This window comes from Choloepus didactylus, chromosome 8 (assembly GCF_015220235.1).
Source record: "Choloepus didactylus isolate mChoDid1 chromosome 8, mChoDid1.pri, whole genome shotgun sequence".
Taxonomy (NCBI): domain Eukaryota; kingdom Metazoa; phylum Chordata; class Mammalia; order Pilosa; family Megalonychidae; genus Choloepus; species Choloepus didactylus.
Window position 1 is genome coordinate 28,863,981 of NC_051314.1, and position 21,732 is coordinate 28,885,712.

The 21,732-nt window shown below is 37.2% G+C and overlaps 1 protein-coding gene across 1 annotated transcript in view; it reads right to left on the reverse strand.

Moving 5' to 3' along the window:
• Positions 1-12,200: 12,200 nt before the first annotated feature.
• The window catches only part of GAS2L3 (growth arrest specific 2 like 3), a 41,941-nt gene continuing 32,409 nt past the window's right edge, over positions 12,201-21,732 (reverse strand). Inside the window, exons 6-9 of the mRNA XM_037846834.1 lie at positions 18,498-18,561; positions 17,699-17,837; positions 14,997-15,104; positions 12,201-13,539 (exon numbers count right to left, since the gene is read on the reverse strand). Coding sequence (XP_037702762.1) covers positions 12,226-13,539; positions 14,997-15,104; positions 17,699-17,837; positions 18,498-18,561 — 1,625 coding nt within the window. The 3' untranslated portion in view covers positions 12,201-12,225. The remainder of the gene's footprint in view (positions 13,540-14,996; positions 15,105-17,698; positions 17,838-18,497; positions 18,562-21,732) is intronic.

Below are 21,732 nucleotides of genomic sequence, written 5' to 3' on the forward strand. Positions count from 1 at the left end.
CATTCTTTGCACTGAAGTAACCAGGCACTAAACCATGTGACCAACCTCTTCACTGGTGATGACTGCAGTGCCAAGGAGGATGGGCATATGATCTAAGGGCAGCCAATGCAGTCATTGACTGGCAACCTAAGTAATAGCCTGGGGCAAAGAGCTCTGCCCCAGAAGGAACAATATAAAAATAACTAAACTGATTAGATTCTTTCTTGAGATTTGTTTGAAGTGGCAAACGTCAGGAGTATCAGATAGTTGTTTGGGGAGAAGATGCAAGAATACACACACAGACGAGCAGAAACTTGGAGGCTGGCTAGAGCATGTTCGTGGCAGAGCCCGGGAGTGAAGAGGTGGGGACTTGGGCTGCAGAAGGGGAGATGAGATAACTCATCTCTAAAGCTCCCCTGGCTTCTAAATAACTCTTTAGTTCTGGTTTCTGTGAGGCTCACTGTACAGATATTTCTGGGTTGCTGCCATATGCCTGTTGTCCTTTTGGTTATGTGAATCCATAAAACAACCCCTTATTAGAGAAAGCTGAAATGAATCTCTGTTTCTTGCAACTACAAAAGCTAAACTAACATAGCAGATGTTCCCAAGATGCCTATGAGCCCCTTGGGGCTACAGGCCAGCCAAGAAGATGCTGCAAAGGCCTAGAAGGTGTTCTGTGATTCACAACTGCATTTTATAGGTCAAATTTCCTCTGTCATCTGCTGGGCAGCAGGACAAGGCTGTCAAATCACAAGTCAAGATGTCAAATCACAGGAAGCATCTGCTCAAAGCTGTGCATCACTAATGTAACTGAAGTGGCTGGAGAGAGACCAATCTTCCCCATGTGCATCTGTTCTGGGCTGCCAACTCTGCATTTTGGAGCATGTGTTAGTCCAAGGGGGGAGCTTAGTGAGAAGGTGGGGACAAGGGGGAGGGGTCAATCCCTAGTGTCATTGGAAATTTTCTACAGCATTAGAGAAGCAATGCTAATATTAGAGAGAGTTTCTTGATTTTGAAAGTAATGGCTTCTCCTGAGAAAGCTTAGATTCCATTCTGTTTTCAATCACGTGTTCAGGACTTGGTTCTTACAGCTCTATTTTCTGAGTAACAAGTCTTAATAGTAAATGACTCTTGTTCTTGAGGCTCAGATTACAAATACCAGTTTTTCATTTTCTTCTCTGTTTTCCTGATCTGAAGCAATATTAGAAGACAAGCTGTTCTCATCAATATATTCTACCCTATGAGTAAAATAAATCAACAACAAAGAATTGAGTGGGCTACAGTCAAAAAGAACATCACGGGTTATCCAGACTTTTTTTTTTTTTTAATCACTTTAATGAAGACTTATTTCACTGTATCCCTACCACCGAGCTTGGTAACTTACACAGAGTAGGCAATCAGATAAATTGTTTGCTAAATGTACAAATGAATGAATGGGTGTTTGCTGCATTGTGGTTGAGTATATTGCTTTAGCTGGGCCTGGCCCATTGCATTTAGGACCTGTTGAAAGGGACCACCTAGTGGGATGATTTACATAATCTCCTGGGATGCCTGTCTCTACCATTTTGACTTCACTCTGCTGCTCAAAGATTGGTTTTTGTTCTGCTTTACTAACAAATTCCTGGCCTGAGTTTCCTCATCTGGTCAATGAGAGGACTGAATGTGTAGTGGCAAGGACGCTTGCAAATCTAAGTCTGTATGTAATGCCCTGAGTATCCTCTAACAACTCTGAAAATAAATTATATTTTTAGACAAAAATGTGCATAGTAAATTGGGAAGTGTCCAATGCTTCTTTTGTAAAACTGCAGCAGTCTCTAGTAAGAGTTAACTTAACTAAAGAAATCCACAACCTCAAGGTCTCTCTTATTACTGCCCTCCACTCTTCTCTCATCTCCAAAAATAAGCAGGTCATGTTTGCAGACTTCTTCAAACCCTATCACGAAATTTTCTCAGGGGAAAAAAAAAAAATCCTTGCAAAGCAGGCATTTCTACAAAATTAAACTAGATGTTTACTTTGCACACACTGATGGCTTATTTCTATCCTTAAAATGGTATGTCCTTCCTTCCTTTCACAAACATTTAGGCACTGTGATAAATGCAGGAGATGTAATTGTGGGCAAGTGAGATAGGAGTCCCTAAACTAGTTTGGTGGAAGAATGAGAAAACTAAATGGGAAATTACAGTGGTAGGTACAATACAATAGAAATAGCTGTAGTGCAATAGGAAAAACTCGGGGTGGGAAGAAAGTACATTGGAGGCATCCAACCCAGGCTTGGACGGTCAAGCAACTTCTGAGTAGGTGATGCTTCAGCTGAGACATGAAGGATAACCATGAGCCAGGTGAAGAGTTGGGTTGGGGAGGGTAGGTAAAGTCACCCTCTCATTTTCTGGAATATTCTCTTAAGAATCCAAACCACTCTCCCGTCTTAACTTGCCCTTTGAGCCTCATAAATTTCAAAGGCTGTAATTCTCGCAGTGTTGGTCTTTTCACTGAAAGATTCCTGGGGCTTTACGAACTTCAAAAATTGTTTTTGCTGACACTCAAGGTAAACGGGAACTACTGCAAATTGCTGTTTGAAGGCACTTGCATTCACGTTGTGTCAGTGCTTGGGGTTAAAAGAAAAAAAAATTAAATGTCACATTCCACTCCCCTTCCAATCTATAACAGAGTTTGGCCTATCCTTCAACAACTATTTGTTGGGTTCTTGTGCTCCTATCATGGTGCAATGAATTGTTGAAGAGTGACAACTTTGATCATATTTTCAGGGCTGTGTGAGAGAAAATTAAATTTATTTATTTTGGAAGAAGCATACAAAACTCTCATACTCAGAGGACATAACTTAAAAAAAATTGCTCATTTTTAAATGTTTTAAGCAAAGGAGATTCTAGGGCTATCTACAGTACCTTTTACCAATACCTATTTCTGTTGCCCTGCGAGTAGGTAATGATTTAACTGCTACTATTGAGTACCTTGTGCTAGATTTAACTTATATTTCTCTCCTACACTCACCCAGCAGATATTGACAAAGCACCTGCACTTCCCTGGATGAAGAATCACTGGATCATGGCATGGTTCTGAGGACTGATGTCCTGTCCCAAGGACAATGCTTTGAACATACTAAGTGCTTTATCAATTTTAAACTAAAAACATAAGAATATGCTAGTCTCTCAATTTATTTGTTTAGAATCTTTAAAATAAAGGGCAATTAAAAAACAAATCAAAAAGAAAAAGCAGTAGATGTATTCCAGTAGACTTTTCTTTAAATGCCACTTGTGCTGGTATGAATCCATTATATACCTCATAAAAGACTATGTTCTTTTAATCCATTCTGGTGGGGGCAGACCTATTGTGGGTGTGATCTTTTAATTAGGTTGCTTCGATGGAGATGTGACCCACCTTTGTTTAGATTATTTCCATGGAGATGTGACCCCACCCATTCAAGGTGGGTCTTAATTAGTTTACTGAGTCCTTAAGAGAGCTCAGAGAGAGGGCTCGGAGCCGACACAGACCCAGATGCTTGGAGATGCAGACAGAGAAGTTAAGCTGAGATGAAGCCCAGGGTTTGCCCCAGGGGAGCGAAGTGAGAACCCAGAGATGCTTAAAGAGAAAGCCACTGGAATCAGAAGCTGAAAGCAATGCAACGCAGGAGTAAAGGACCAGCAGATGTCAGCCACGTGCCTTCCCAGCTGGCGGAGGTGTTCCAGATGCCATCAGCCTTTCTTCAGTGGAGGTATCCTCTTGTTGATGCCTTAGTTTGGACACTTTTATGGCCTTAGAACTGTAAATTTGTAACCTAATAAATTTGTTTTTAAAAACCAATCAATTTCTGGTATTTTGCATTTTGGCAGCTTCAGCAAACCAGAACACCACTTAAGTGCTATTTTCTGTATCACATTAACATCAAGAGCCAATCAGGTTTTTGAAAGAGTATAAATATGTAAAAATTTTTATCTTTTAAATAAAATTCAATTAATTAATCCCAGTAGGTGTTTTTATGAAAATCTTAAAGTCTTCAAGTTTTATGGAAAAGAGACAGGAATTGCTAAAACAAACTTTAAGAACAAGGTGGAGAATTGACACAAATTATTACAAAGCTACAATAATTAAAACTGTATGGTATCAGCACAAGAACAGACATTAAACCAATAGAACAGAATAGAGAGCAGGAAACACACCTAAACATTTTTGGTCAGCTGATTTATGACAAAGGCACCCCTATAACACAGTGAAGAAAAGATGCTGGATCATCTGGATATCCTTATGGAAAAAAAATTAACCTTGACCCCTTACTGCACATTAACAAAAAATTTATGCCAGATAGACTGCAGACATAAATATGAAAGTCAGAACAATAAAGCTTCTAAAAGACAACACAGTAGAATATCCTCATGACTTTGGATTGATTCAACAATGATTTAGTAAATATATGGACTGAATTGTGTCCCCCAAAAAGATATGTTCAAGTCCTAAACCCTAGTCTTGTGAATGTGATTCTATTTGCAAATAGGATCTTTCAAGACGTTGTGAGGTAAAATAAGGCCAACCAGGATTACGGTGAGCCCTAATCCAATATAACTAGTATCCTTATAAGAAGAGGAAATTTGGAGACAGAGATAGACAGACAGAGGTGGAGTTATGTTGCCACAAGCCAAAGAATACCAAGGATTACAGGCAAACTGCCAGAAACTAGAAGAGGTGTGGAATAGATGCTCTGAAGCATGGCCCTGCCAGCAGCTTGATTTCAGACTTCAAGCCTCTGGAAGAGTTAGATGATAAATTTCTGTTGTTTTAAGTCACCTGGTTTGTGGTACTTCATTACAGCAGCCCTAGCAAACTAAGACAGTAAGCAAAACACTAAAACAGAATAGACTCATAGACTGCATTAAAATTACAAACTTGTCTTTGTTAAAAGAGACAAAAGAATGAAAAGGTGATCCATGAAGCAGAAGATATTTAAAATACATAAAAAGAATATGTGTATGTGTGTGTATTTTTCCTACAAATAATAAGACATACAACCCACTTTTTTTTTTTAACGGGCAGGAGGTTTGAGCGTGCACTTCACAAGAGGATATACAGATAGCCAATAAGCAATAGAAAAGTTGATCAACCTCATTATTAAACAGGGAATGTAGATTATAACTTCAGTGAGATACTACTACACAACTACCAGAATGGCTAAACTTTTTAAAAACTGACTATCAATGTTTACAAGGATGTGGAGCAACTGGAACTCTCCTACATTGCTGAAAAGAGCGTGAATTGGTATAACCATATAACCACATGACAGACTCGAGAGTGGCCTCTGTGATTCCCACCTCCTGGTGTTCACATCCTGTGTGACCTGTCCCCTCTAAGCAGGACCTGTGACTTGATTCTAACTATTAGAAACAGCAAAGATGATGGCGTGTATGTGATTACGTGTTTGAGATCACATTATATTAGATTGTAATCCATTTTCCTAGGAGACTCCCTTGCTGGCTTTGAGAAAGCAAGCTACCATACTGTGAGACCTAGAAAGGGCCCCATGACAAGTAGCTGAAGGCAGCCTCCAGCCCACAACCAGCAAAAAACAGAAGCCCCCAGTCCAGCAGCCTGCAGGGAGCTGAAAGCTACCAACCACCACGAGTTTTCTCAGTTGAGCCTCAGATAAGGCTACAATCCTGGCCAACATCTTGATTGCAATCTTGTGAGAGCCTGAAGCAAAGGACCCAGCTAAGCTGTAGCCAGACTCCTGACCCACAGAACCTGTGAAATAATGTGTACCATTTTAAATTAAGTTTGTAGTAACATTGTTTTGTAGCAATAGCAATACAAACCACTTAGAAAAACAATTTAGCTATATCTATTGAGGTGGAATGTAAGTACATAACTTAGCAAGTCCATGATTAGGTGCAACTGTGCATCCATATGTGTACCAAAGACATACACAAAATACTCACAGCATTTTTTGTAATAGCCACAACTGGAAACAAACCAAATATCTAACAATAGTAAAATGGATAAATAAAATGCAGTATAGTCATTCAATGAAATATTATACAACAATGAAAGATGAACTATTGCTACATGTAGTGTATCATAGATACATTGGACAAAAAAGGCCAGGCACAAAGGAATACATAATGTATGAACCCATTCAAATGAAGTTCAAAAATAAGCAAAATGAATCTATGGTGATAAAAGTAAGGACAGGTTATCTTTCATGGATAATGACTAAGAAGAGGCACAAGAGGGGGTCCTGGAAATATTCTATACCTTGAACTGGATGATGGTTATACAAGAGTTTCCGCTTTGTAAATATAAATAATGCTGTAGAGTTAACATCTGTGCCCCTTTTCTCCAGGTTTATTCTATTTCAATAAAATATTTATAAACAAATCCAATTAAGCTACAAAGAACATTAGCCAACAACCATTAGCTGTATTAGTCTTTCTTCTCTGCAACAGAAATGCATTGCCTATCCAGCATTGTTCCTTTCTTCCAGTAATAAAATCCCCACTTTCTGTTTGGGAACTGCCCCACCTTATCTGCCACCTTCCCATCTTCTCTGCCCATGATTCCAAAGGGCCAAGCAAATACAGTAACTGGTTCAAGGGCAGACACATGATCCAAGCAGGAGCAATCAGTCTTTCTTCAGTAGCTTATATGGATACTGATAGGCAGAAAGTATCTTTTTTTACCTCCAAGGTTTTAATTACTGTTATAATTTGCTAATGCTGCTGGAATGCAAAACACCACAGATGGATTGGCTTTTATAAAAGGGGATTTATTTGGCTACACAGTTACAGTCTTAAGGCCATAAAGTGTCCAAGGTAACACATCAGCAATTGGGTACCTTCACTGGAGGATGGCCAATGGTGTCCAGAAAACCTCTGTTAGCTGGGAAAGCATGTGGCTGGCATCTGCTCCAAAGTTCTGGTTTCAAAATGGCTTTCTCTCACAGCATTCCTCTCTAGGCTGCAATTGCTCAAAAATGTCACTCTTAGTTGCACTTGGGATATTTGTCCTCTCTCAGCTTCTCTGGAGCAAGAATCTGCTTTCAACGGCCGTCTTCAAACTGTCTCTCATCTGCAGCTTCTGTGCTTTCTTCAAAGTGTCCCTCTTGGCTGTAGCAGCTTGCTCCTTCTGTCTGATCTTATATAGTGCTCCAGTAATTTAATTCAGACCCACCCAATGGGCGGGCCAACACCTCCATGGAAATTATCCAATCAGAGTCATCACCCACAGTTGGGTGGGGCACATCTCCAAGGAAACACTCAAAGAATCAGAGTCTAACACTGGTAGGTCCACCCACACAAGATTACATCAAAGATAATGGTATTTGGGGGGACATAGTACATTCAAACTGGCACAATTACTAAGGATCAGGCAAACCAAGAGCCGGCAGTGGCATATTTACCGTCATGTAGTGAGAAAGAATACAACTCAAAAGGAAAATGGACAAAAGACTGACTGGTTCTTGACAACATCATCTGAGCCTCAGTATCTAGTTAAGTCTGAAGCCAGACTTGGGACTTCTTCAGCTATGTGAACCAATAAATTCTACTTTTCTGACTTCAACTGGTGTAAGTTGATTCCTATCACTTGCCACTGAGAGTCCTGACAAATACACTTATTGAAGCTCCAGATTTAATGCTTTCTTTGTATTGACAACATTATCACATGTTGTTTTGATTCTGATTGCTCTAGAGGGAAATACTGTCAGGGACCCAACAGCCTCTTAAATTGCAGCTGATAACATCCACTCCTTCAATGATATACAAATGGCCAATAAGATTACGAAAAGGTGCTTAACCTCATTAGTCATTAAGGAAATGCAAATTAAAACCTCAATGAGAGTTTATTATACTTTTACTGATTCTTCATTTAGACATCCCTGAAACATTTACTGTTGTTTCAGAGTCAGACACAAGTATCACATTCAGACTCCATCATTTATTTCCTTGCTGACTGTGGCTGTCAACCTTCCTAAGCCTTAGTTTCCTCATCTGTGAAAAGGGTTCATTCATTTATTCACTAACAAGTATTTTCTGAACGTCTCCTGTGTGCCATTGGTTTAGGTTCTGCGAAGTCAGTGATAAAACAGAAAAAAATTCCTGCCCTCATGGTGCTTATATTCTAGTGATAATATCCGTCTCATGGAATTATTAAGACTGTATGTTAGTGTAATTAAGAGTATTTTGTGAGTTTCAAAGTGCTATATAAACCCAAGGTTCTTGAATGTAATGACTGCCTTATTCGTTTCTGTCCCTCATAGTGACATCCACATCATGTTCAATACTGCCACATTTGCTCGCTAGAGGTCACCATAATACACAGTCATACCTAACATTTATTCACCTTATTTTGTTCATTTCAATATAATAAAATAATGTCAAATAATTTACCTGAGGTATTTTTGAAAAGCGGTCATATGAGATAAAATGTGTATGAAACCCTAAAAGACTAAAAGGGGTTAATCATAATATAACAGAAAACATGTATTCAGCTGTATACCATGTAATAAGTTACTGGTTCTAGCTGCATGCAGAAAATTGAGAAATATAGATATATATTATTGTTTTATCACTGTAGTCTCTCCACACAAACCACTTCACCATCAGACACTACTTTTAATATAAATTAATGTCTACATCATTTTTAATGGGTGTATAGAATTTTATTTTATAGCTATACTAAGACTAATAGTGTGCTATGATAACATCCTTATGGCTAAATCTTTGCATATATTATTATTTCTTTAAGACCAAGTCTTACTGTGTTTGTTTTTCTACAAGAACAAAACAATATGTTTATAGGAAAACAAATTTAATAAAATATTTATATTTTCAGATTTACTGGCAAATGTTTTAAAATCTTTTTCCTAATAATCCACCAAATTTCATAAAATGAATTTAAGTTTAAAAATTTTACATTCACAAATGTTTAAGAAAATATATTAACAATTTTATCTAAGTTGTGACTTTCAGTTTTCTTTTTGCAAACAGATCACAGGAAATACATATTGAATTAACTGCTTCTTATAATTGTTCTGGTCATTAATACAAGGAAAAGATGAGTATTTCAAGAATATTCTGACTGTATCAATGTGTGAAATTAAAACAGGACTAAAGGAATTAGAAATTCTTATTATCAGCACCTTTCTGTGAGCAATGTCTAGGTGATCTATTCTTTAATAACTGATAATCTATTTCTATTATTCAGGGATTAATATATATGAAGCTGGCCTTACTAGGACAAACTTCTAGCAGATAGATCAACTTGGGGGTAAACACTGTTACTTAATGGCAAGACCTTACAACTTCCTGGGAACAGTAAAATAAATTCCATAAGTATAAAAAAAGGAATATATTAAATAGCAATCAAATTAAAACTATTCTCAAATTATGAATGCCTCATATATGCAAGAGCAAATTTTCTCACGTGAACCAAGTGATCAGAATGTATTCAGAATATACAAAGAAGCAAACTGAGAACTTGGCATATATGTTTAAATTTTATTACTTGAGAAAATACATTAAAATCTGATACAAATATTGCTGGGACAAGAAAAGAATTACACAAATTTGGATTCAAGTGCATCAGTATGTGAATCTGGATGTAAGAATATATCATAACAACCTGTTATTGAATCCTTTTAAAGAATTAATGGTTTTTAAATCACAGAGATTAAATAGTTTACAGAAGGAACAATAACATTTTTCTCAAAAAAAAAAAAAAGATTCCCTTATCCATTCAATATTGTAAACTTAGTGTGGAGAAGAAACTTAGAGGTCATCTAATTTATCAAGGCATTTTGAAGATATAAACTTTAAACACCTACTCTAAGTCCAAAAAATACAAAAATAATCAGCATTTCATTTCTCCATGAAGATTCATCTGATATACTAGTAGCATTAATAAATTATATCCAGGAGAAATAAAAGCTTATTCTACTCTTTTGAAACCAGACACTATTTCTTCTAACAGGTACCTCAGTAATTTGAGCTTAATACTTGTTTTATTAAATATTAAAACCAAAAAAAAACTTACAAAATTTTGCAGTAAGAAGATATGAAAACTTCTTTCCAATAAACAACGTAAAAGCTGTTTAAAAAATTGTGAAAATGACTGGAAACACTAGCTATTTAAAAGCATTTCAGATATAGTTGGAAGAAATTGTTTTTTAGGCATTGTTTATATAAATAAAACCTTTATTTTGGAAGAGTAAGCTATATAAAAATGAAAATTCATTCAATATGAATATAGATGGAGAAAATGCCTACTACTGAAGAAAGGAGCTTTTTAAGATTGATTTCCAATTTTTCAAAAAAACAATTCCTGGTTAAATTCTGAATTTGTGCTGGATGCCAATGGGATATTTTTATTCCTGATTACTTGCAGCAAAAAAGTTACACATTACATATTGTAAAATCTACTTGGAGTCAAAGGTTGGCCATAACACCAATTATACATAATTTTTAAGTTCTAGAAGTTACCAATATAGAAATCAATTATTTAGTCATGAAGGTAAAATTGTTCTCTGAAGATGCACAATTTCTAATCACTAAAAAAGTAAAGCATCTACCATTTCTTGAACAGTGACTTTTGTTCCAAAGATGTAAATATATTGTTTCTCAACACACAGATCTCTAGTAGAACTAAACTAAATATTTGGTAACTATTTCTTTTGAAAACAGAAGCATCAATTATTACAAAAACTAGTCTGCACATACCTTTGATTTTAATTATGTTCCTCAGACAAAAGATCACTTATTTTTATACAATGCTTTCTTATTTCATACGCTATGGATCATTAGTAGTCAGTTTAAAAGCTTATTCTATGATTGTACATTTGCCAAAACTATTATTTTTTTCTTTAGAAAACACACATTTCAGTTTAAAACAGATAAGGAAACACAAACCTCAATATTGAACAGAATGACCTGTGACAACTGATAATACTATAAAGTTATTAAAAATACCTTTAAAATTTTTCAAAGTACATTGTTTTTTTAAATAGTCACAATCCCTTTAAAACAAATTATTTACAAGTTTCATCTAGATCAACAGAGTCTACACAGTCATTACATGGTCTGGACATGTCTTTAAAAGACTCTCCCTAGAGCAGAGAATGTTGCCTGCATACTACTCAATGTTGGAAAACTGAAGGCAGCATGATTTTAACAAATAAAATTAACATAATTAGAACCTAATTAAAAGTGATATTGTGCTGTATAAAGATAAATAGCAATCACATGGCAGAATTTTTAGATAGCACAACTCTAAGACCCTTTTAATATCACCTTAATTTTGAATCACTAAAACATAATTTTGATGTTAAAACACATTATTTGAATATAAAAATTCATGTCTGTACTTACAGAAAATTACATTCAAATATTAATATGCTAAAATCTACTAAATCAGTTTCCTCTTAAACCATTGCACATCCATCTAAAAAATGTGTCTGTAAATTTTTATAGAAAATATATGAAAATTTGGTTTTTCTAACCAAATTTCAGCTTATTTTTCAATAAGTTAATTTGTTATAATTTTTTTACTGAAAAAATAGGTAACAAAATATTACCAATGTTAATATAAACTGGTTTTTTCTTAAAAAAAAATCAGTTCCTTCTGATTTAGAAAGCTTAAAAAAATTTAAGTAATAAGAATTCTACCTAATCCAGAGTAATGCCAAGGTAATCGGCAACAGCCATTGGGAATTAGTATTTTTCAATCAGGCAATCCTGATCAGAAAATTTTAAAGTAGGAGCCTTTTGTAAGGTAAGTGCCAAACCGTTACTTTTTTACTAAAATGCAGGAACTACCATTACAAGCACCATTGTTGTTATTCGCAGACATATAACCCCCATATTTAATACATATTCATAAATAAAGCAACTATAATTATAATTCTAGTAGTGTTAATGGTGTTTACATTTCCTTTAAAGGACAGACATTAACAAAGATGCTATGGATTGAAAACTATATAAATGTCTATTATTAGCAAGAACCTTGTGGTGATTTTACAACTGTTTGCCTCAAAAGTGTACCTTTTGGTGAACTCAGATACAGTATATGAATCCTGATGCTCCCTCCTCTCCCCATTCCCCAACTCCTGCCCCTATCTGCCACTTCCATCCCCCCATTTTATTGTACTAAATGTCTGTCGGCACCTATTTGGATACACATAAATAGGAGAAACTTTAAAGATGTTTCCTCTCCCTTTCTTCTGCTTTCTTAAAATGACACACTTGTATTTATTTTCTAGGTTTCTTACTTCCTGTCATAACAAAATAATGGTCATCATCTTCCTTCTTCTTTGAAGGAGGTTTTTTATCTCCACTACCAGAGGAGGGTGGTTTTCTGGGTGAAGCTGGGGGTTTGCCACTTTGGGGAGTCCCTTTAGGGGAATGCTGGGCCTTGGTGGCAGTCTGTGCTGACTTTGGTACAGTTTGTGTTTTGGCAGAAGACTGGGGGAGACGCACGATGGACAGTGGGGTGCGGCCAGAAGACTTTGAGGAGGTGGGTCCTGTCTGCTGGTGTGTACTTTTGTTCTGAGGCGGCTTTTTGGCAACTGAAACCATATTCTTATCTTTTGATTCCTGTGCAGCTTTTGCAGGAGAGACTGAGGATACAGAAACTGGCTGGCTTGAATTCAAGGGTGATTTCAGTTTCTGTGCTTGGTTTGCCCCAGCTTGTGAGGCTCCATCTGGTGGCTGAGACTGTGTTACTAGATCTGTGACTGTGCTTTTGGAACTGGCTTTTGTCATTTTTGCAGGGGACTTGAAAGGAGAAGCTTTCGGCCTTATGTGTACATTTGCTTTGGGCAGGTTTGAACACTTTGATGATGAATTTAAATGTGTTGGAGACTGAGACTCTACATTATCCCTGCGTGAAATATGATTGTGTTTCAAATGCTTTGGTGCAGTTTTTCCAGAACACTTACTTGGCAAAAGTGTAGAATGGGGTACATCTCCTGAATTCTGTGCAGGAACAAGCTTGGCCTTAGGAGTACTGGGTGATGAAATACCTTTTCTCAATGACGCAGATACACAAGGCCCAGTTCTTGATGAAGTTGAAGAAATGTTTTTACCCCCAGGGTATAATGAAGCAACTGAAGATGACACGTTGTTTGAAGGAGTCTGTGGTTTCTTTGCTACACCTTTTGAAGATTTGAGATTGAGATGAGAAGATGCTGCTGGAGAATTTGGCAATTTAGAACGGGCCGAAATGGAATCTGCATTCCCTCCTTTCAGGGACGATGCTGGTAGCAACACACCCGGAGGATGTACCTGCTTTTCTCTACTCCTTGGAATGCTAACTGGTGTGCCAGGCTTTGAATTTTGTTTCTGAAACATATTAACTGCTGACAAAGGATTCATTTCAGGAGGCTGTGTTCTGGCAGGTGAATCAGGTACACTTTCACTAGAAACTCCTTTTTGGAATGCTAAAATTTTTTGTTCTAGGGTAGCAAACTGTAATATCCGACAGGGGTCATATTTAAGTAGAAAGCCTTGAAGAGTATCCCAGCCTCCACCAACACGGACCATGACATGTTTTCCATGAAGCATCTGCCCACCAAAAGAAAGAACAAATAAAGCTGTAAAACTGTGATGTCTAAAGTTAGAATTCATTAGCATTCACCATGTGTGATGTCTGCAATCTATGAAATTCAGTGCATTTGCTAACTGCTTCACTATAAATTGACAGTCTCTTTCTTGTATTAATTTAATAAAGGTAATTCATATTGAATTACAAAACTAACAATTCAGAGTCCTCTAATCTGTAAGGAAGATATTCACATATACCTTGCTTTACAAAGCACCAAGTTATTAATACACACAATTTCAAGAGCGACACTGTTCAGTGAAATTGAATGATGAAGGAAGGAAAGAGAGAGGACGGAGGGAAGGAAGGAGAAAGGAGAAATAGGGACTTATGGGGAAAATGCCTCATAAGAAAAAAATAAAAATTATGGAGAAAAATAACTGCCTAAACTTGTACTTTACAATTTAATAAATGTCTTTCATATATATCAAATTAATCTTTAAGAACAACTTTGATTTACTTATATCTAGTTCCTTGCAGATGAGAAAATTATGGCTCTGTGAGATTAAGGAATTTGTCCCAGTCACAGAGATTGGCCTAGACTGAAATGTGCCATACTGCCCCGAAACCAAATGATGCTTTTGTGGGGACAGGGCACATCATGGTTATGCCAGTAGAGCTAGAGCCGGATTTCAAGCCCCCTGTCCAATTAGCAGGCAAACCTGCAAAAAAGGTATGAGATTGCCCTACATATTTTAATTCTAAATCCTATGCTCTGGGTGTGGGAAGGTAATGAAAATTTGTGAGATACAAGAAAATGTGGATGGCAAATTATATTTTAAAATACTCTTATATTATGTTCCTAAATTTGGAACAAAAAAATCTCTTATATTGTACAAGAAGTGGAAAACCTGCTGAGTAGTTGAAACTTTAATCTCCTTATCAGCAAATGGGATAATTGCAGATGGAACGAAGGAAGAAAATGAGTTTGTATCTCAGCATACTGGCAAACATACTGATGCTGTGTCAATGAGAAAAAGGTTTTAAATACTTAAGACCCAAAATATTTATTATAAGCTACAGTGTTTCTACTTCCTTTTCCTATTTCTGATACTAATCATATTGGATGTATTGTTTTGTTTTTCTTCTTCTTATGCTGGAAATTATTCTTTTTTAGAAAATGTGAAAAAATATTAAGTTATCTGAGGTGTACAAAGATTTTTTCAACTATATTCAATATCTAAATAGTCTTAATCTGAAGTTAGTTGTTTGCTATGTTAAAAGTGTCTACCTAAACTCACTGTACACGCATGAAAGCAAATATTCCATGTTCTTCCTGAACAGTGAAATCTTCCATTAGTTATACTCTCTATTCTAATTTTTTAAAAAGTAAAAGGGGAGCAAAAAGAGGTAGGTAAAGCAATAAATGCAACTTCAAAGCAGGATCTGTGTATAAACGGGATGTAAATGGTGGACTTACTCTTATAAAGAGAATTTTATCCCCTAGTCGATACCGTCCTTCAGATAAGTACTCAATAGAAAATCGATGGGAACAACTACAAGGAGGATCTTCAGCAATATGTTTAACCTAAGATTAAAAATACATAAATGATGAAGTTTGTTATAAAAAGCATCTTGTTTACAGTTCAAATGCAAGGTTTATTTGATAGCTGTGAAAAATCAAATGCAAAGATACAAATTCAAAGGTAGTACAACTATTTAGTATCTCTTTCCCTTCACTTATTGACCAGTATTGAAACCAGGTATTAGCTAATCCAACATAAAAGCCAGCAGTAATGAAGTCTGAGCCTTGCTCTCTCTGCCCAAGTGCAACCTGGCTCTTAGTGCACTGACTAATTGCTGGAGAAGGTCTGCAAATGTTTAAGACAGTGAAGTCAATTCAAAACACATTTATGGAATTTTAGGAAACAAATAAGTTCACTATTAAACTTGAATTGTTTTAAGTCTTGTATTCATGTATCTGAGTTTCCTAACACCAAACTAAACTAATATGGTGGGAGAAATCAATTTGTTCCAAAGTTGTTGTTGAAATAGGCACAGATATACTTACATGTATCCATATAGGATTGGGTAAAATTATTAAAAATTAAATTCAAGAAGCACTTTTTTTAAAGTGCCCACTCTGTTTCAATATTTTACTGAGGAATTGGGAGTGAGGGTGGAGAGAACCTACTACATTATCACTACTTCCTATTTGACATTCACAGTCATTACCTATGTCAATAACATATTGTAGACAAATATTTTTTAGCCTGTGAAAAACTGTTGAGATTGACATTTTCTCAACCTGTCTTGCAAGGCTTTCCAAAAAAAATTTTTTTTTTTGAGTGCGTATGTTTGTTTTATTGAGTCCCAAATAACAAACAATAAACTACACATTTGAAGTGTACAACTTGTAAAATTTTGAATACAATCCTTGGTAATCCTGTCCCACCTATGGCTGCCTGTTCCTGTCCCTCAGCAACTGCTGATCTTTTCTGTCCTTATAGATTTTCCATTTTCTAAAATTTACATCAAGGGAATTGCACAGCTTGTACTTTTTTCCAAATGTCTTCATATAAACTTGGACGACATTAAACAAACTAGTCAAAGCAACAGTTTCTAAATGTTTATTAGTAATGAGTTACTTGTTATTTCTTAAATAATTTTGTACATAAACACTGTCCTAAAATACTACAATTCAGAAAGGACCATGAATTATTCGAAGGAACAGTCTACGCAGAAAACGCTCGATACTCAGTTCACCTCTGTAACGCTCACTTACTAAACAGTAGTCGTTGCAGGAGACCCACTGCTAAGCAGCTGCCGTTCTATTAACTTCTGCACAGAGATGAACAGGTAGAGTGAAGACAACTTATCCACAGGGACCCATCACCTAACAACTCTGCGTACATTCTGCCAGAGGGAATTTTCAAAACAAAAATCATCAATTTTTCCCTGACAACTTTTCCTTTCTGTAGTCTCCAAATATTAGTACACCATCTACTTAGAAACATTGGAAATTGCCCTAGATTTTCTGCCTCCCTTACTCTCAATTAGTCACTAATTCTGTCATCTCTAAATATATCTTACATTTGTGCCTTTCTCTCAGTCCCTACTATTATTGCTGTAGTTCAAACTCTCATCTTTTTATGCCTGGTTTCTTAAAATAAAAGCAACATAACCTCTGCATGACCATGAGAGTAATCCTTATAATATCTGTGCCAGTTTGAATGTATTGTGTCCCCCAAAATGCCATTATCTTTGATGCAATCTTGTGTGGGCAGACATGTTAGTGTTGATTAGATTGTAATTCTTTGAGTGTTTCCATGGAGATGTGACCCGCCCCACTGTGGTGATAACTCTGGATGATTTCCATGGAGGTGTGGCCCTGCCCATTCAGCATGGGCCTTGATTAGTTCACTGGAGCACTAAGCTCAGACAGAAGGAGTGCGCTTGCCACAGCCAAGAGGGACATGTTGAAGAGTGCACAGTTGCTGAGAAACGAGTTGCAGGTGAGACAGTTTGAAGACAGCTGTTGAAATCAGACTCTTGCTCCGGAGAAGCTAAGAAAGAACAAACGCCCCAAGAGCAACTAAGAGTGACATTTTGAAGAGGAGCTGCGGCCTAGAGAGGAACATCCTGGGAGAAAGCCATTTTGAAACCAGGACTTGGAGCAGACACCAGCCACGTGCCTTCCCAGTTAATAGAGGTTTTCCAGATGCCATTGGCCATCCTCCAGTGAAGGTACTGGATTGTTGATGTGTTACCTTGGACACTTTATGGCCTTTAAGGCTGTAACTGTGTAACCAAATAAACCCCCTTTATAAAAGCAGATCCATTTCTGGTATTTTGCAATCTGGTAGCAATAGGAAACTGGAACAATATGCAAATCCATTTCTAACACTATCACGTTAAAAAAATCCATGGTCTATAGTACCCTTTGTGACCTGGTTCTAGCCTCTTTGCCCAACTACTCCTCAACTACACATTCATCCCCCATAATACACAAGTGGCAAAAAATCACCTCTAACATATAGTGCCCTGAACTCATCAGGGAGTGGAGATTAGTATAGTGTATACTCTGAGTAAGAAACACTTTCTTTTAAACATAGCATCACCTGCAGCAAACTAAGAGACTATGAGGCAGCATAGTTGAAAGAAAACATGGCAATTACTTACAGCTTCATGTAGCCCTTCATGCTGACAGCACGATTTTGGAATGCTGATGGAATCTTCAGGTCCAGATGTATTAAGCAAGGTCTCTTCCAGTTCAATTTCTTTCTCAAGTTTTACCAATACTGGTGGCTCAACCCCATATCTGAAAATCGACAGGGAAATCTGATCATTCAAGTAAGATCTGACCCAAGCACTTCCTTACATATTATGATAGATTATAATTTATTTTTAAAGCAAACTTTGTATGATTTTCATCTAACAGTTGCTTCACTGAGGCATCTGAAAATGCTTTTTAAAGTCCCACAGACTGCCAAAATCCAGATTATAATCTTTTCATCAGAGCATATATTTGGGTTGTTGGATGCTCCCAGTATTCAAATTGGGATCTTGAAAGGCACCTTTACAATATGTTTGTGAATGAAAACTGGAGTTAAGATAGGTATTGGGAACACCAAATCTTGGCCTTCTTATCAGATCCTCTTTGTGTCCAGAGGACTTGCCTTGAACTGCTATAAAATGATATGCTCTTACCCTATTGTTAAACTAAAAACTTCAAAAGCCATTTTCACAGTTTAATATCAAATAAAAGCAAGCTGTACGAGAAAGCAGATGTTGACACATGACACAGCTCATGCAAACAGAACAAAATTATTAAAGATACAAAAACAAAAAACAGGAAATTGGGTTAGTTTATTTCAAGTAGGAGTTATTTTATTTATAGAAAATAGTGTTGTAAGCTAAAACTAAGTAGCTTAAAAAATGTTTATGACATCAAAATTCTTAAATATTGTAGAATACATACCTTGACACAATTCGACCAATTTCAAGAAGACAAAGATACACCTGTCTTGGATCTTTGTGCAAAACTGTGAAAGATAAGACCCCACAGTTTAAAGGGCAAAACTGAATTTCAGGCATGAAAAAGAGTAAAAGAAAGTAATGAGGAAGATGTTGGGTTTACTTGTTTGAAGAAGACTCAGAAAAGACTTTTCTTCATGTTGTTATCCTCATAAATTTTATTTTAAAAACTAGCTAACAAGAGGATGAACACTTACAAGGAATCCTTATTAGTATACAGTCATGGGCGTTGAAACTGTACATACCCCAGAAAAGCATGTTCTTAAATTCCTGTGGGTGTGGATACATTGTAAGTAGGATCTTTTGATGAGACTACCTCCCTTAGGATGTGACCCACTTCATTCAGGATGGGACTTAATCCTATTAGTAGAGTCCTTTATAAAGGGAATGAATAAAGGGAGAGAGAAGGAGAAAGCCAGAGAAACAAGAAGCTGAAAGGAACAAAATCTGGAAGAGAAGGGAGAGAACAGCAGACACCGCCAAGTGCCTTGCCATGTCGCAGAGGACCCAGGGACAGCCAGCAGCCAGTCTTCAGGAAGAAAGCATCGCCTTAATGATGACTTGATTTGGACATTTTTCTCAGCCTCAAAACTGGAAGCTAGTAATTTCCCATCGTTAAAAGCCAACCCATTTTATGGTGCCTGCTTTCAGTAGCCCAGCAAATTAAAACAATAGTATAGCATTTTAACTCTTAAAAAAATAAGGAATTACCATATTATTTATATTTCAGATCTCTCAACAAGAAATACAGTTTGAAAAGATATATTACCCCCACTTTGTTCTCAACCATCTTTAGCATAGGATTGTGATAATATCAGAAATGGCATCACTGACCTTTTGTCTTTCAAAAAGTGTCAATTTTTTGACTTAGTATCTACTTCAAGAAAATGCATACTTAATTCTAACAGATCCTAATTAACATGTATATGAACCTTCAAAAACAAAGAAGCTTTAAAAAAGAACTTAAGATATCAGTCAAAATGGTGGAATAAAGAACTCCAAATTTTGCACCTCCATAAGCAACCAAAAATAAAGAGAAAAACTGCCAGAGCTAACTTTGTGAAACTCTAGAAATTAGCCAAAGGCTTGCAGCAACCCAGGGAACACTGATTCAAGAAAAACGGGTGGTTTTCAGTAAGAAGAGTGAACTTTGTGGCATTTTAACTTAACCAGTCCCACTCCCTGCTCCCCAGCTCACTGGCAGTGAAGGGAGCAGAACAGATCTCATTTCTAAAAAAAAAATCATATTGAATTACTTTTTCTAATTTGTCTGGTTTTTCCCTGGAAGATGTTTTCATTTCACCTAACTCAGAACTGGACTAGTGCTAAAGCTGCTTCCCAGGAGGCATCTGTCAAAAATATTATAAGCTTATGTTGCTGCTACTTGAGGCACAGACAAGAGATGTGGCAAACATTCCACGTTCATGGGTTAGAAAACAAAATTGTTAAGATGGCAGTACTCCCCAAACTCTTCTCTACAGTAAATGCAACACCTATCAAAATTCCAACTGCCATTTTTTTTCCAGAAATGGGAAAACCCACCCCAAATTTCATATGGAATTACAAGGGAGACAGAATAGCCAAAAACAATTTTGAAAACGAACAAAATTTCAAAACTTACTACAGAATTACAGCAATCAAGACATTGTGGCACTGGCATAAGGACAGATAGATACACAAATGGAATAGAACTGAGGGTCCAGAAATAAACCCATCATTTACAGCCAACTGATTTTCAACAAGGGTATCAAGAAAATTCAGTGGGGGACAGAATAATCTTTCACAACAAATGGTTGTTTAGGGGACTTCCTTGACGATGCACATTGTACACCAGCCTGGAATGAGTGGAAAGGCCAAGAATGATAAATCACAGCACAGAACTGTAAGTAAATTCCTCCATGCTGCTTTGGAGGCTGGTGCTTCTCTCCCACTGACATGCTGACTCAGGTCTCTCCCTGGTGGAAAACTGAAGCCCTCTCTACTAGGAGCAAGGAAAGGAGTACTCAACCAAGCTCCAATTGTGGATTTGATTAAAAAATTTGGACCACTGAATACCAGCTCTGAGCACAGATAAACCTACAAACCAAACGAGAGAAACCCACAGATCTATATTAGCCCTGCCCCCAGGAGGGATGAGGCAGGGCCAACAAGAAAACAAACAAACAAACAAACAAAAACACAGAGGTTTCTGGAGTAAGCTGAGCTCAGAATACTGGAAAAGGGCTGTGCACCAAGAAAAGGGGCACATAGAGCCAGGTACCAACTCCAGCTCCTCATTGGCGAGCCTGAGGAGCTGGGGACTGGCTCTGGGTACAGACTTTTTTTTTTTAGCAGCTCATTAAAGAAAACAGCAGGCATTCTCAGTTTTCAGCCCTGCCCCTCTCAAGGGTAGAATTAAGGAATGACTGAGAGACAAAGAAACTAATCAGGAGGAGGAGATAGCTCCCTAAAGGGCTTAACTTGCCCAAGAAAAGGTGTGTGTGTGTGGTGGGGAGGCAGGGTCCAGAGCAAGTGGCGGCTCTCATTCAGAGACTTGAGACCCCAGGGGTTGGGACAGTAGCAGCAATTTCAGCCTACAAAAAGTGGAGCCCAGCCTGTCTCAAACACACAAGGGTTTCAACCTACAAAAACAAGAGCTCCCAGCAGGGAGGAAAGAGGGGCTGTTTTGAGTTCTGTAACATTTCCAGCTTTCGAGGAAAAAGGGGTTGAAGAGCATCCCCCCCTCAAAAAAAAAAAAAAAAAAAAAAAAAGTGAGGGCAAGGCCCAGCACAGGCAGTGACTGTTAGACAGAGAATTCAGACAGCAAGAGCTGGAAAACAGAAACAGACCCTGGAAGGGACAGGGTCTGCTGAGAATTAAAGGCACAGTACCACTTTATAACTGTTTGGAGCAGTGGACTGACAAGCACCATCTGCCGGGCAGGACAGAAAAAGCACAGAATCCAGAGGCTTCACAGGAAAGACTGGCACCCTGTTGGGCCTCATCCTCAGGGAAACTTGACACTGATTACACCCTCCATGGGTTCTAGGCCTGCCTTGACAGGGAAAATCTGACTGGGGTCAATCTTACTTAGGGCATCCTTCCTCCCAGAGCCAGGTAAAAGTTATTAGAGGTAACAAAAGGTGTGTTGAAAACATAAAGAGACAAAAAAAACAAACAAACAAAATGAAATAAACAGC